Source organism: Episyrphus balteatus, chromosome 1 (assembly GCF_945859705.1).
Source record: "Episyrphus balteatus chromosome 1, idEpiBalt1.1, whole genome shotgun sequence".
Lineage (NCBI taxonomy): Eukaryota > Metazoa > Arthropoda > Insecta > Diptera > Syrphidae > Episyrphus > Episyrphus balteatus.
This window is the reverse complement of record NC_079134.1, coordinates 114,840,313-114,856,561: the sequence shown is the minus strand read 5'-3', so window position 1 is coordinate 114,856,561 and position 16,249 is coordinate 114,840,313. Positions and strand designations below refer to the sequence as shown.

At 31.3% G+C, this 16,249-nt stretch overlaps 2 protein-coding genes across 2 annotated transcripts; one reads left to right on the top strand and one right to left on the bottom strand.

Annotated features, from left to right (window-relative positions):
- Positions 1–21: 21 nt before the first annotated feature.
- On the top strand, positions 22–3,148 carry LOC129906569 (vacuolar protein-sorting-associated protein 36-like). Its single transcript, XM_055982381.1, has one exon. The coding sequence runs from the start codon at positions 22–24 to the stop codon at positions 1,099–1,101; it is 1,080 nt and encodes a 359-aa protein (XP_055838356.1). The 3' UTR covers positions 1,102–3,148.
- Positions 3,149–12,042: 8,894 nt separating this feature from the next.
- LOC129906577 (uncharacterized) lies at positions 12,043–13,407 on the bottom strand. Its single transcript, XM_055982389.1, has one exon. It carries the CDS (start codon positions 13,260–13,262, stop codon positions 12,729–12,731), a length of 534 nt encoding a protein of 177 aa, XP_055838364.1. The 5' UTR covers positions 13,263–13,407; the 3' UTR covers positions 12,043–12,728.
- Positions 13,408–16,249: the final 2,842 nt, after the last annotated feature.

Here is a 16,249-nt window from a genome sequence, read left to right as displayed (position 1 = left end):
GAATAAGAAGTTGCCACCGTGATGTCTTATCCCGACTTACCACCTCTACCAAAAAGCCTCGCTGCTGCTGTTTTGCCCGAGGGTTCGAACTTAATTCATGTCGAAACGCCGAGTACATCGTCGAGTGCACGCAATTTGCCTCAACGAGACACTTCCGATGGACCCAATAGATACGGTAGCTTATCATCGACAGCCGATTCCGTAAGCAGCGGCGAAGCTAGCAAATCACCAACAGTATCATCGACAGGAACAACGTCAAACGAAAGTAATATGGACACGCAATTGGCAACACTTCGGCAAGAAATGCACAATTTACGACAAATGGATTTATCATTACTCACTCAGCTGTGGGCCTTGAACGAATCGATCCAAGGCTTTCGGGCTCGTTTAGAAGAAAGCAAATCATCTCGATCGCCTTCACCAAGAAAATCGTTTGGTTCGGAAGGAGAGAATGACTTTAAAAGCATTTCTGCTGTTCCACTGATAGAGCGAGAGTCTGCTTCTAGCAGCAGTAGACACATGCAACATGGCGGCTCGCGTGGAAATCGACCGACAACGATGCCGACAAAACCTAGAGGCGATGTGCCACATTTGATGATGGGCGGTAATCATTTTCCCGAAAAGGCTGCTCGTAAGTCTCGTCCCAAAAAAAATCTATACGATTATCCTTATGAGGAAAATCATTTGCTAACTGAGACAAAACACCAACAACAACAACAACAGCAGCAGCAACAACAGCAACAAGCCAAAGTTTGTACACGAAATCGTGTTTCGAATGTTGTTGGACAGCAGCAACAAATATGTTCAAATAAAGATCTTCCACACTATGCAATTTCAAATGTTCATAACTTGCAATCGCCTAGTGGAGCCATTTTGCATCAGCATCAACATCAGCAACTGGCACAAAAGCAGCCGCATCAGCAGACCCACATAAATCATAAACTGCCTGTGCAATGGGTGCCACCTTCTTCGAATTCGCATGCAAATAATAAACCATCTAAGGGCGCCATTCCGAAAATTCTATCAATATTACAACGCAAACAACGAGCTCCTCCGCCACCACCTCCATTCCTACATAAATCGCCACAAAGACCTGTTTGATCATCAAAGGCTAATTTATGTTTATTTCCTCAACATCAATTATATCTTATTATTACTTTTATATTATTAAATTAAAACGAAAAAATTATATATCACCCTCTTCATTGGGCCCTTGTCAATTAATTCTAATCCCTAAAAAAGTTCCAGTACTTATTTACAAAAGTTACAACTCTATAAAAATTAAAAAAAAAAAAACAAAGATAATAGAATCGCAATCGAATTGCAAAAGCTATAATACGAATACATATAGCTATTTTCTTTTATAAATTACCTATTATAGTATATGCATATATATTACAAAAAAAAAAATAATAATTACAATAATAAGGTATAATGCAGTTGATTTTTTATACCGAATTATTATTCATGGTTGAAAAAAAAAATAAATAATAATAAATAATTAAATCTTATATGTATAACATTTTTGAAAAGCTTCATCATGTTACAAAAAAAATAAAGTAAAAATGTAATCAAATTATAAATAACACTAAGCGACACCTTTAGCATATAGCATTGTTAAATTCTCATTACTGTTTAAGCTAATTAATATTAATATAAAAAAAAATGTCATACTGATTATAAAGAAAAAAACCAAAAACATTAATTTATTTAATATTTAAAGGAAAATAAACTTTTAAAAAGTCAAGTTTATTACACAATCTATTGTAATCGTTATTTTTTAACTTACCTTTAGAAAAAAAGAACTATAGTACAGTACCTTGCCATATTATTAGGCCCAAGCGGAGAAAATACAATTTTTTGCTTCATGTTGCTGAATATTTAAAGTTTTTGTCGAAATATCTTAAATTTTTTTCTGTATCATTTACTTACACTTATCATGTAGATACGGATTGACTTAAAAAAAGTTAAAGAATTCATAAATTTTGATATAAAATAACGTGCAAAAGGGAATAAGCTCCAAAAGAAGTTTCCTATGGAATTCATGACCGGAAAATTTCCAAACGGAACCAATACTTTAATTTTGGTATCGAGGTATGACGTGACTTTGTTAACTTTATGGCAAAAGTCCCTTTTTGCATAATATTCTTAGATTTGGGGCAGGTTTTTCCTTCGACGAGCAGAGCTATTCACAGTATTTTTCCAACTTTTTTTAAGTCAATCCGTATCTACTTGGTAAGTGTAAGTAAATGAGACAAAAGAAAAAAGGAATTTTGGACAAAAAGTTTAAAAAATCAGCAACATGAAAAATTGTATTTTTTTTTCTCTTGGGCCTAAAAATATGGCAAGTTACTGTATTCGTAAAAGCAATTTCTTATGAATATTCATGAGGAAATGATTGGAAGTTCTTAGTTTTATGAATTCGAACAAAAATGCGATTGCGATGGATGTTGTTATAGATATGACTGGCTAGATCCAATTCAAGTTAGATATTTAGAGTGAATTCAATTCCGAAATGCATTATTTGTTGCGTTGCAATCTTGATGCTAGTTCATTTTTGTCAAATATTCATTTTGGATCGATTGTATCCTATTGCAAATTTGTATCAACTGATGCGCAAACTTCAAAGAAAAGAACATAGAGAAAATTCTGAATGCTTTGTTGCATCATCACTGCAAATGACGTTTATGAATTTACTCTTAGTAACTTTTACTTCATGGTGCCCCGAAGGATCAGGCCTAAAGAAAAAAACATAAGTTTTTGTTAATTGACTTTGGAAACTCATCAATTATATTAAAGTACTTTTACTTTACAAACAAAAGTATTTTATTTTCTGAATCAAAGTTGGAATCTATTTTCAATCCTATAAAATTGAAAGGTTAAAGTCTGATTCGACTCGCCCTGAAATATCTTGTTTGGATTGGACGTTGCTTATATCAAAATTTTATAAAATTAAAATTAACTGTGTTGTTTATTTTTAAATATTAAGTCATTCACTAAGCATAGGATAAATTCATTTGAATTAAATTCCATTTTATGTATTTGCTAGCGCCATGCCTCTACAACAGGTACAAGTAGATAATTTTAGGGGACTCAAGAAATAATGTATTGCGGATTTTGATAGAATAGTAAAGAAAAAACAAATGTATTCTTTACTTTGACTTATTATTTTAGTCGTGTATGAATTGGGTTAAATTTTTAGCCGAGGATATAAAACAATTATATTTATTAAATTTATGAATTGTAAACGAAAAAGATCGAACGATAAAACAAAAAATTTTGTTCAAAATAGAATTTTACAATACCAAGTAATTTTCGATGATGGTGTATCGACAAAAGTCGTCTATCGATAGACAAACGACACTCGCTATAAGGGCCTAAATCTTAGCCAGTCAACTTTGGGGCCGGTTATAGCGATCAGGAAAAATTTTCAAATTGATATGTTGTGATGTTTTCGATTTGAAACACAAATAATGCTATACCAATCGATTATAAATGACATAATTATTTATTATTTTTTGCTTAAATTGTATTTATTTGTTTTCCTGATGCAAATTCATCTTCCGTGCCAGCTGATTGACATTTAAAACAAAATGAAACAAATCGTTTTCCACAAGTGTTTCCTGTTCCACTGCAAAATAAAAGACATTAGGCAGATTTTGTATTTGTCACCTGACATAAGTTTTCCTGATCGCTGTAAACGACCATCAGGAAAAAATGTTCAATTTCATACTGTTTCTCTGGCAGAGAGCTTTTGCCGTGTCATTTAGGATTTGCAAAAAAAAAACTTTAATATGTAACACTCAACATTGAATTTAAATAACCTAATCTAATCTACTGTCTTTTACCTAGTTCGCTTTTGAATCTAAAATAACAAAAGGTTAAGAATATCGAATGAAAGGAAGAAGAATTGTTAATCATCTTTCATCAATAACTGCCCAGCTCAACCTTAACATATTAAGAATATGTAAATTCAAGTTATGCCGTTTTCCTTCACTCCTTTTGGGAGTATACTCCAAATTCACTCTTTTTTCTGGAGTGAAAGAACATAATTAGAGTAATTTTCCTTTTTTTTAATGTACATACATACATACAAATGTATGTCACAACAACGTTTGAAGAAAATGGTGATACAAATTATTATTTTGTGACATTAGAAAATCGATTCAGTCTGCTTCTGTGACTTTTAGAAGCCATATTGTAAATTTTTGAATGAAAAAACGTGGATATCGTTTTCAATATGAACAAATTTTTTATAACGTTTCCAGTAAGCATGTATGTGCATATTTAAAGGAAACTAACATTAGTTTGAATATTGGAGGCTATAAAGAAGAACCCTTTTAATTTCCTTCTTTCTCGAGAAATTCATACAATCATTAAATTCAACATTAAAGAAAGTTTATTAAGAGCCTGCTTTGGGTTTGCGTTGTTTTACGGTCGCCATTTCCGGTCAAAATACCGAAAGGATAGGTTTTTCCACTATTTTCATTCACAAACCTCTGCTAAAACGCAGCGTACAAGCTATTACTTTTCAAGTATTCATTAAGCTTTTTTTATCTTTTAAAAAATTAGCATTTTAATACTGCGAAAAATACAAATTCAGTTCTGCGAGGGTACAAAAATAACTTAATATGGGAAAATAACCTAATAAAAAAGTCGTATTTTTTAAGAAAAATATTTTTGTTTCCGCTATTTATTAAATATTCTCAACAATGTTATACTATTTTGAAAAGAGAATTGAACACACCAACTTTATAGTTAACTTACCAAAATTGAGTGCATGTTTTTACACTACGGTTCATTGAATTAGGGTTATGTAAAATGTTTGAGTACTAAGCTGGACAAAAAAGTGATAATTTTAAATGCAAATTGAGAAAATTTAAGATTTGTAGTCACGGCACATGAAATACCGTCACAGGGTGACCATTTTGTCGTTTTTTTTTTTAATGCCAGTAACTCTATGGCTACGATTTTTTTATTTTTCTGATAACTGTCACAACCTACAATTATAGGAATTTTGTAGTGACCTCTTTAAATAGTATACAGGGTGTCCGGTAAAAAATGGATAAGCCTGAATTGGCTGATAGCTAAACTTATGACTGTACTAAAACCAAATAGAAAAAATTTCTTTCGCAACCAGTTTAGAAAATATTAGCTTTTTTTCGTTCAGTGTATCATCTTACGTTTTCGTTCACCACAACCACTAATAAATGCATTTTTTAAATTTCTTTTATTTATAATTTTCTAAAATAATTGACTAAAACCATAAGCATTTAAAAGTTTTCATAGCTATTGCACTTTTTCTTTGAAAAAATATTGAAGTTCGTTTTTCGATGCAAAATGTAAAAAAAAAAATGTTTTATGAAAAATTTTAAACACCTGTGGTATAAAAAAATCTATAGGAATGTGTTAAAAATATGCGCGTCCAAAGGGGATTGCAGGATGGTAATAGTTTTTATCAAATCTACAGTTACCAGGAAGTTATTGGTACCAAAATGCAAATATACAATATATGTACATATGTATATATATTTTTTTTATATTCGGCCCTAGCGAGGTATTTGTCGGAAGCACACCTCGAAGCATGATTCTTATTAAATCAGAGAATTTTTCGCTCCGACTGATACCTCGCTAGGGCCGATTATTAACATTGAGGTTGATAATTAATATTATCTTTTTTGATTCATGGAAGTCGGTTTTTTTTTGATAAAAATGATTATTTTTTATTTTATAATCCGAAAAATTGATACTCACCAAATATGAACTCTTAATATTAAAGGGAATATCCTCCGCAGTTTTCCATTTTAAAAATTAATCTCATATTTACAAAAAATCATGTTTTTATCAATCGACATTTTGGTAAATTTCTTAACATATTTTTGTAGGAAATTGAGTGCTCTACAAAATAAAATGTACGACTGGGTCACACGAACTTGCTTTTAGAGTTCAAGATGCTTAAATTTTTAAGACTTTTTATATAGAAATTTGGGAAATGTCAGGTACAAAAAAATGAAATGAAAAAAAATATTACAAAATCTGAAATCAATTTGCCCTCCAAAACAAGTATGAAGTTTGAATTGATATATTAAGATGCATTTTTAGAAACAAAATTTTTAAAATCGTTAGAGCCGTTTTAAAAAAAAAAAAATAATTTTTTCTAAATAATTTTTTGGAAAAAAAGTTTTAAAATAAAATTGGTATGCCATTTTGTAGAAATCAATAATCAACTATTAAAAACAAAATTTCAAAAAAATTCAATCACCCGTTTTCGAAAATTTGATTTTTCAAAAAAAAATTTTTTTAAAATCCAAAAATTATTTTTTTCAAAATTTTATTTTTGGCTTATATTAAAATTATATAAATGCTTGTTCACAAAAAGTTTCGTTGAGATCAAATAAGCAGTTTCGGAGCAAATCACATTAAAAAAAACGGTTCTTTGCCAAGTACCGTTAATAATGATTTAAAAAAAAATCATTAGATGATAGAAATTGTCTTAAATCTTCCAATTGAATTTTTTAACCAAAATCGTTGGAGCCATTTTTGAGCAATTTCAACTTTACTAAAACCGGTATATGACAAATACCGTTAAATTTGTTCAAAAAATTAATTCCAAAAACCCTTCTGGAGAGTCGCCTAATAACGCTACATACCAAGTTTGACATCAATCAGTCCATCCGTTTAGGCTGTACAGACAGACAGACCCACTTTTTTGGTATTCTCTATCATCGTAATGTCATGGAAAAATGTTATTTCACCTTTTTTTTTACGAATGCATAACTTGATATATAGTACCTATATCGCAAATAAAAAGCCTTACACACTTTTTTTTTGTTTATCTAACTGTTAAAAAGATATTTGAGGTTCAAAATTTGGGAAAATCATTAATAATTACACTGGTTAACAAACCAGTTTTGAACTCGAATCTGAAGTTAGAAAAAATTAATCAGCTCCCATTTTTGAAATATTCCCGTTAGAAAATGCAAAGAAACGTACTTTATTATTTCATACAAGAAAAATTGTTTGAACATAATTAGTAACGGTTTTATAAGAACTGTTTTCCTTCTTTCAAGACCTGTTTAAATCTTTCCGATATTTTTTTTAATTGCCGAGTTATCTTCAGTTGTTTGGCATATTATGTATCTACCATAAAAATTATAACGTCTTTATCTCCTTTATATACAGTGATGGACAGTGATGATATACAGTGATGGACAAAACAATAAGACCATTTCGTCTTACTTTAAAAACAAATCATAAAACACACATTTTTCATTGTTTTTAAAAGAAAAAAAATTATTAATATAAAATTTACAGTATCAGGAACTTAAATCAATTCATTATCTAACAAGATTTTTTGTTTAAATAAAAAAAATAAATAAATACGAAAATAAATTGATTTCTAAAGCGGTCAAAACAATAGGACCACTACTCAAAAAATGGAAATTATTTCATATTTCAATTCTTTTTCTGGTCAAAACTAATAAATTCTCGAAAAGCTCTTATTTGCTATCACCGCACATACTTTTGGAGGCTTTAATTCCACTAATTTGCGAGAAGTTCGTGTCGGTATTACATACCAAGTCTCTTGAAGTTTTTGCCACACCTCATCCTTATTTCTCGACTTTTTTGCACCCAATGAGTTCTCAACGATAGCCCACAAATTTTCAATTGGACTTGGGTCCGGCGATCGGGCAAACCAAGACATAACATTAATTCTATGCCCCTTAAGCCATATTTGAACTGGACCCAATGTATATTTACGGTCATTATAATGCATAAACTGCCATTTTAGGGTCATTTTCCATTCCGTATAGGGAAAAAATCTTCTTTTAAGAAATTGGGATACAAATGCTGGTCCATGTTTTCTTTAATCCAAAAAATTATACCTACTACGTGCCAAGAAAAAAAACCTCCACACGATGATGTTTCTACCACCATGTTTAAGCGTTTGTCTTGTGTATTGCGGTTTGAATTCTGCGTACTCTGGACGCCTTATCCATCTTTTGCCATCTGATCCCATTAATTTGACTTTACTTTCGTCGGGCTACAGAACATTGCGCCATTTTTCTTCATTATCTGACCTGAAAGTGTCTTTTTATGACAATCGCATTATTTTTTTAAGACGTGTTTTTGTGAAGTTTTTCGCTTTGTTCCTATTTTAAAATTTTCTTTTGGGGGCTCTAGTGCGTTTAATACAAACTTTTTTAATTAACCAATAGTTTCGGTAATTTACCGTTCTGATTTGCCTTCTCTTGTCAGTTAATGCATCAATTCTCTCACGGCTGAAGAACAATGGACTCCACGGCCCATTTTATTGTTTTCTTAACTTTTTTTTTTGCTCCACTAATATTAAATGATCTCACAAGAGTATTCTATTTAAAATATTGTTTAAAGTTTGAATCCTAGGTAATACAAAAATAAATGACTTCACTTGGTCCTATTGTTTTGTCCACACGATTCGAGAGTTCTTTTTAGTTTATACATTTATTTTTTGCATCAAATAATCTGTGCATGTTCTTTTTCTTTTATTTCATTATAGTTCCCTTATTTTAAGCAGAATATAGTAAAAAGAACCTTTTTATATAATTTTAAAAAGAGATAGAGAGAATATTTTAAGAGTGATAGAGGTGGTCTTATTGTTTTGTCCGTCACTGTATGAACCCAAACCCACTAACTTCATCTAAAGATATCTCGGGCAATAAAAAAGATATCAGAAAGATTTAAACAGGCATTGAAAGATGGAAAACAGTTCAGTTCTTATAGAAACCGTTACTAAATATGCTCAAACAATTTTCCTCATAAAAAAGAATAAGGTCCGAAGTACTAAAAAAAAGTTTGTATGCATTTTCTAACGGTATTATTTCAAAAACAGGAGCTGATTAATTTTTTCTGACTTCGGATTCAAGTTCAAGACACTGAAAACCTTCTGGAAAGTATAATTTTGTTTCGGCAACAAAACCCTTGTAAGCCGGTGTAATTAATTATTAGCGAACTATTATTCCTTTTTTTCTTAATTTTGCAATATATTGAAAAATTATAATAATGAAATGGACAAGACATGTTCTTTTAGGAAACAGGAAAAGTAAAAATTTTCGAAATTTTCTAATTCACAGAGAAGTCATCATTTTCATATTACGAAGATGTTTTTTATAGGGTCTGAAATGTTCTACAAAAAAAGTCCTTGGTATTAAATCGATTGTTTTAACCGTTTAGAAGATACCCTAATGCCCACTGATTTCAATAGTTTGTTTATGACCAATATGCTCCTTAACTAATGACTTTGACTAAATATTTAGTCCTCGAGTTTCCAGAACGATCCCAATGCTGCAAAAAGAGAGGAGAGTGTTGCGTTTTTCCCAATGTTTTTCATTAAAATTAAACCGTTTTAAAATCGTCAGGCAAATCATAATACTGCGATTTTTCTACAAATTGAATTCATTTTTATTCTAGTAATGTAAAATAAAAAACATTCTTAATTCCAACTTGGGATTCTACCTAAGGCTTGAAGATGCAACCTTGTCATGTGAACTGACACAACTTATAAATTGGGCAGGTTCAGAAACGTTAGGGACTAAATATTTAGGTAATTTTCCGGTCTCTGATTGGTCAGCTGTCAAAAAAAATCCTTCCAATTTAAGTAATTTTATTGGAAAGCCGACTGGAAAGTTAGGCAAGAAAATTTTCCCTAAAATTTTAGGAAAGTTTTTTTTTTGTCAACATGACAGCAGATTGTTTTTATTTAAAGAATTAATTTAGCAAAATTAAATTTATTTGTGTGAAAAACAACTAAAAAGTGCATTATCGGTTATAATTAATTTTATTTATTCATTACAGTTAAGTGAAATTTGGTGTCTTACCCATGCGACCGGTAAAATTCTCAAATAAATTTCGAAATTTGACAATAGCATCACATCCAAACTAATTTAGTCAATTTACTCAAATTTCCGTTCAGAAAATGACGTTGCCTATATATCTAGTTCCTAATATTTCCTGAACGTGCCCATTTTATCTTGTATAAATTTATCCACATAACCTGCTTGTATACTAGGGTGTGTCAAAATTCTCAACTAAAAGTTGCATTGCTTATCAAAATTAAATTCTGCGTTTACAATTTTCATTTTTAATAATATCTTTGGATCGCTCAAAATATAGGAAGAAATCGAAGAAATTTGGATTTTTGAGATACATTTTTTTTTAACTGCACCGTTTGGGTAAAAAAAAAACAATATATTACATATTTTTAGGCTTTTTTCGTAAAAGATTATTCCAAGATAAAACTTTTAAGTTTATAATGTTGAAATTGAACACTTAGTAAGGAAGCTGCGAAAAAATAAGCGAAGGAAAAATAATCATTTTTTCATATAAAAATCGTTTTTTTTTTTCTTAACAACTTCAACCGATTTGAGCGAGCCAAAGACGAAGGATATTATAATTTTTTTTACAATTATTAAACCTTAGACCTTAATACAACTTTTGACCACTATTACATTGCAAAATTAGAGTAGTTTTTTTCGACACACAAAAGTGACACACCCTATTGTATACATAATCATCCATAGAAAGTAGAAAACACCTTTGTCGACACTATAGTGTTAGATTTCCGTGAATCTAATAGCGTTTTCGTTTGGGAATTCTTAGAAGCGTCCGGGACTGTCCGATCCGGAATGCCAAACGATCAGAGTTGGATACTTTTTTTTGATTCTGAAGTTTGGGTTTCTTTGTATTTGTGAAACATCAAATGCGAACGTCTGATGAAAGTTTTGTTTTGTTTATTTTTTTTATTATCATTAAGTTATCTATTTTTGTTTTGTTTTCTTCACATTATTTTAATATAGTTTAAAGTTTGTGCATAGTTAAAAATCTTAAAATTGAGAAATGAACAACAAAGAATGACATTTCATTACTTTGACGTCTTAAGTGTGAACATGTGTGCGTGATTCTGGTTTTGATTCTGCCTCAAAATTCGGAATCGATTTTCTCTTCTTTTCAGAATTAGAACTGTCATTGAGTGCCAAACGATCAGTTTCAGAATCGTTCGGGAGAATTCCGGACAGTCCCAGACGACCAAACGAAAACGCTAGAAAATGCACTTCCACAATGAAGTTAACGATGACCGTCTTGTCAGGGGCATACATATAATTGGGGCAGCGGGAGATTATGTGAAGAAGAAACTTGTTAACATAAACAAAATAACGAATCAAAAATATCTTATGTTCACTCAGGTCTTGAATTTTTTCATATGACTTATCTAAATAACATGAATCACAAGAAACAAAAGAAATACAAATTAGTATCCTTTTACTGTCTGAAAAAAAAAAAAAAATAAAGATTTTGGGCCACTGCAAGATTGCGTAGTTGATCTTTTGAGGGCTTTTCTCTACAGGGTCCCCAAAAATTTTAAAAAGTAGACATGCGAGCATATTTATAGAACTGGCAATTAATATTCTGTCATCTTTCGTTTCAAGAGGCCAAGATAATAAGTAGAATCTGTTGCTAGAATCAAGGTCACCATATGAGTATCTCCAATATACTTGTTCACGAATAAATTTTTAGTAATTGTAGCTTTTCAGAACATAATTTTTGGCGCAAACCCTAATTTTGTTGCTCCAACATTATTTAAAACTCAAAGCTAAAATCCTTGGCAAAAAAAAAAAGTTCAAAAAAGTTTTTCTAATTTTTACGCCATTGGAACAACGAACCCGAAGTGCATTTATTAAACTTCAAATGGAAATAAAAACTGGCCGAAAGAAACTACAATATGTTGAATGTGGTAAACTAAAATAAAAAGAAAATTACAATAATTTCTTCAAAAGAAAAATTAAGAGCAAATGGGTCTCCAAATGTAGTCTGATTATTGAGTCATTCGATGTTAACACCATCATCATCGTCGAACGATATCGATTCGCTATGATCGAGTTACTAAGTAACTCCCCTTGTTTTAGTTTAAGTGACGAGTAGGGTATACCTGAATTCGAGAACAATTCATTAATTTTTCTTCACAGTAATTCAAACTCCACTTGATTCTCCAATGACAATGAGACACTTAAACATAATTTTGTTTCAATAAAATATTTATTTCTTGAAGCATACAAAGTAATAAATTTATATATATTTAAGCTCATTAGTAACTCACAAGACCTTATCTTAACTCTGGCATTGGGTCGTGTTTCATGTATATGTGTAGTTTAGCAACTAAATAGTAAATATAAAATTAAAGGAAGTGACTAGACACATAAGTTCAATAATAGGATTTTTGTTGATTGGTATAATTTTGAATTAGCCAAACCAACGTCATTCGCAAAGGCAATTTACATTCAGTCCTATTCTGGATTGGATGAAAATTGTCAGGGAAACGGCTTCCAATCGAAAAACCTCGTAGAATATTGTTACTTTTCTATTTCGATTTTGTTCCCTTTTCGTTAATAATGATGAAAAAGGAAGTAAAATTTACTTAAGCTTTTTGATAAGAAGCCCTCTTCCGAACAAATTTCTCGGGAAGTTTTCATTTAGAATAGCGCTAGTTATAATTTAATGGTGCCTATCTAGTCACAGCTAAGATTGAATTCCAGATTTAATAGAACAAAAAAATATCGGTAGTAACCAATTCAATGTGAGATATTCGTATTATTTTTTTTTTATTAATAAAAATTAGTGTTGCATTGAATTCGCATAAATAAATAACTATATTATGTGGGAATGTGTTTGTTATTCGACATTTATAACAATAATTAATATAAACTAGTTTTCTTCATTATTCTTAGAAACTCCTCTTGACTGACCTCTCCATCGTTATCCAAATCAGCTTCATCGATCATTTCACGTAACTCTTCGTCGGTAAGATTCTCTCCTAGTTCACGAGCAACTCGTTTCAAATTTTTAAATGAAATCTTGCCAGTGTCATCGTCATCGAAAAGACGAAAAGCTTTGAGAATCTCCTCTTTGGTGTCTTTTTCTGCCATTTTCATTGTCATTAGCTGGAGGAAGTCAGCAAAGGATAGCTTACCGCTGCCGTCTTTATCGATTTCTGCAATCATTCGTTTGATTTCCTCTTTTTTGGGCTCAAAGCCTAGAGCACGAATGGCAACTTTTAGTTCTTTAACCTCAATGTAGCCAGTGGAATTGGTATCGAATAGGTCAAATGCTTCTTTGATGTCAGCTTTTTGTTCTTCGGAGAGCTCAAATTTTGGTCCTGATTTCTTACGCCCACCAACAGACGGTTGCAAGGGTTTCTTACAGCTGGTCTTTTCCATAGCGTTTGGCATTTATTTAAACAAAAATATTTAGGTTATAATTTGTTGTATTTGATTGAAAAGTATTTAATAGAATAATTGTGGTTTGTTTTTATTTATAAATAAATTGAAATGTGTGAATTTGCCAAAGTTTGATTAGTGTATTGGATTGAGAATTGGGATTCGGCGACACAATTTTGAAGTGTCATTTGTTGTTTGTGTTTGTGTACGTGTATCTGTATGTTTCTCAAATATCGATTGTTTATCGATAGTTCTTGACTATTGAAAAAAATCGATATGTTTTTAAAATGTTATCGTGTTAGAAATATAAACAAGGATTTACATGGACTGTTTTTTCGAGTATTTTCTTTGCACACTTAAACACTATTTACATGAGCACGACCAACGAACGACGCAAAGTGCGGTATTTTGGTCTAAGACCTAGCCAAAAATATTAGGGCACATTAGGTGTGTTTTTTATTACCACCGGTCTTAACTGGACAAAAAAAACGCCTCGGGGCTTAACCTGAAATTTTGGCAGCACTGTATATTGAATGTTCCGAAAACAGCAGACACAACACAAATTTAGAGTTGTCATATTTTTCGCTTTCACGTTTTTCTTGTATTTTTCGTGAATGTTTTACAAAGATATACAAGAATGAATGCTAACAAAAATAGTTAAATACATTTTATCATTCCAAACGTCAGTTTTCACGTTTGTAAGTAAATTCTAAACAATTTATGAAATAGGTATTTTGGTAGCACCGATTTAAAACTGTTCAAAAAGTTAAGCCCAGAGAAATCTCCGGGCTAAACAACTAAGGCCAAGGGGCTAAAGTGTTGTTGCATTTAACATGTAAATTGCTTAGCCCAGACTGCGTTTTTTTTGTCCAGTTAAGACCGGTGGTAATAAAAAACACACCTATTACCGGTCTTAACTGGACAAAAAAAAACGCCTCGGGGCTTAAGCCTGGTACGCTGCTCGCGCTAAATTTTAGCTGAGATAAAATTCCCATACAAGTTATCGATAACTTGTATGGGATCCATTTTATCTCGGCTAAAAATTTTCGATAATTTGTATGGGAGCTAAAATTTAGCGCGAGCTGCGTACCAGGCTTTAACCTGAAATCTTGGCAGCACTGTATATTGAATGTTCCGAAAACAGCAGAGACAATAAAAATTTAGAGTTGTCATATTTTTCGCTTTAGTCATTTTCCTGTATTTTTCATATATGTTTTACAAAGAGATACAAAAATGTATGCTAGCAAAACTATTTTAATACAATTTGTCCTTCCAAACGTGAGTTTTCACGTTTTTTAATAAATTCTAAACAATTTATGAAAAAATTAGTTTGGTAGCACAGATTTAAAACTCTTCAAAAAGTTAAGCCCAGAGAAATCTCCGGGCTAAACAACTAAGCCCAAGGGGCTAAGGTGTTGTTGTATTTAACATGTAAATTGCTTAGCCCAGGCTGCGTTTTTTTGTCCAGTTAAGACCGGTTGTAATAAAAAACACACCTATTGTTCACATCAGACAGGTACTACATGACTAAAAAGTTATTTGGAAAAAAAATTTTTCATTTTCTTGGTACAGTAAAACCAACTTAAGTGCTTAAGCCTGGTACGCTGCTCGGTACGCTGCTAAATTTTAGCTCCCATACAAATTATCGAAAATTTTTATCTGAGCTAAAATGAGTCCCATACAAATTATAGATAACTTGTATGGAAATTTTATCTTGGCTAAAATTTAGCGCGAGCAGCGTACCAGGCTTTACCTCCCGTTTAAGCCTGGTACGCTGCTCGCGCTAAATTTTAGCTGAGATAAGATTCCCATACGCAGCCGTGAAAAAAATATTAAAAATCATGTGCTTTACTTAAAGCCTGGTACGCAGCTCGCGCTAAATTTTAGCTGCCATACAAATTATCTAAAATTTTTATCCGAGCTAAAATGGATCCCATACAAATTATCGATAACTTGTATGGGAATTTTATCACGGCTAAAATTTAGAGCGAACTGCGTTCCAGCCTTTAATAACTGATCAAGAATTGAAAATAAGAAAGAAAATGAGTGCCCTTTGCCCCACAAAATTATTTTGCTCACTTTCAAAATGAATTGAGGAATTGGGCCTTTTAAAAATCGGTCTTTGTATCATAACTGTTTATTAAAGAAGTACCATTAAAAAAAAAACAACCAATCAAATCTCCTCACCTTAGAAAAAAACAAACAAAAAAGTTCAGATGGTTTTAGTATTCAGTCGGCGGTGATTAGAGGTGATTAAAGGAAACTAAGACAGTCACTGTGGTGTATGCGTATCTTTTGGAATGCAACAATCTTAACGTCTATCTTCATCAATCTTACTAGCCCAGTCGGGATGTACAAAAAATTAAGCTGAAATGGAAAAAATTAGATCGTGCAATTTTTTTTTCATAGGACGGTAGAGGGGATCACTGAGAGCTTAAAACCAGTTTTTCGGGGAAATCGACCTTTTGCTTAAGCCGCCATCTTGGATTGAAGGTAAAACACGTTTTAGTGAATAACTCGGCCATTTTTGATTTTTGACAAAAATTATATATGTAAAACTTGTAGAAAATTTTATTTTCTATAACTTTTAAAATTTTCTATATGGCCCATATTTTTCGAGTTAATTTGAAAAAACTATAGGGTCAGTGTGGGTAAATGTAAACAATTTCACTTTTTTTTTTTCTTTCGACTTTAGATTTTTTTATGTTTTCACGGAACAACTTGAATGGTATCTTCAAATGCAAATATGAAATGATGGCAATTCTTCTTTATAAATATAAACAAATATTTCCCAAATTGTTTACATTACTGTCAAATATGGCATGTTTACAAATACCCCACCATGTTTGAGTTTTTTTGCAAATTCGGGGTAAATGTAAACGGTGGTATAAAATTTAGAATTTCCTCTTTATCATATGGATAACAACTTGAAAAACGTTCAAGAAGGAATTTGACAAAAACTTTTTCAAATTCCAATAAAAGTTTTTGTTTTCTTCCTT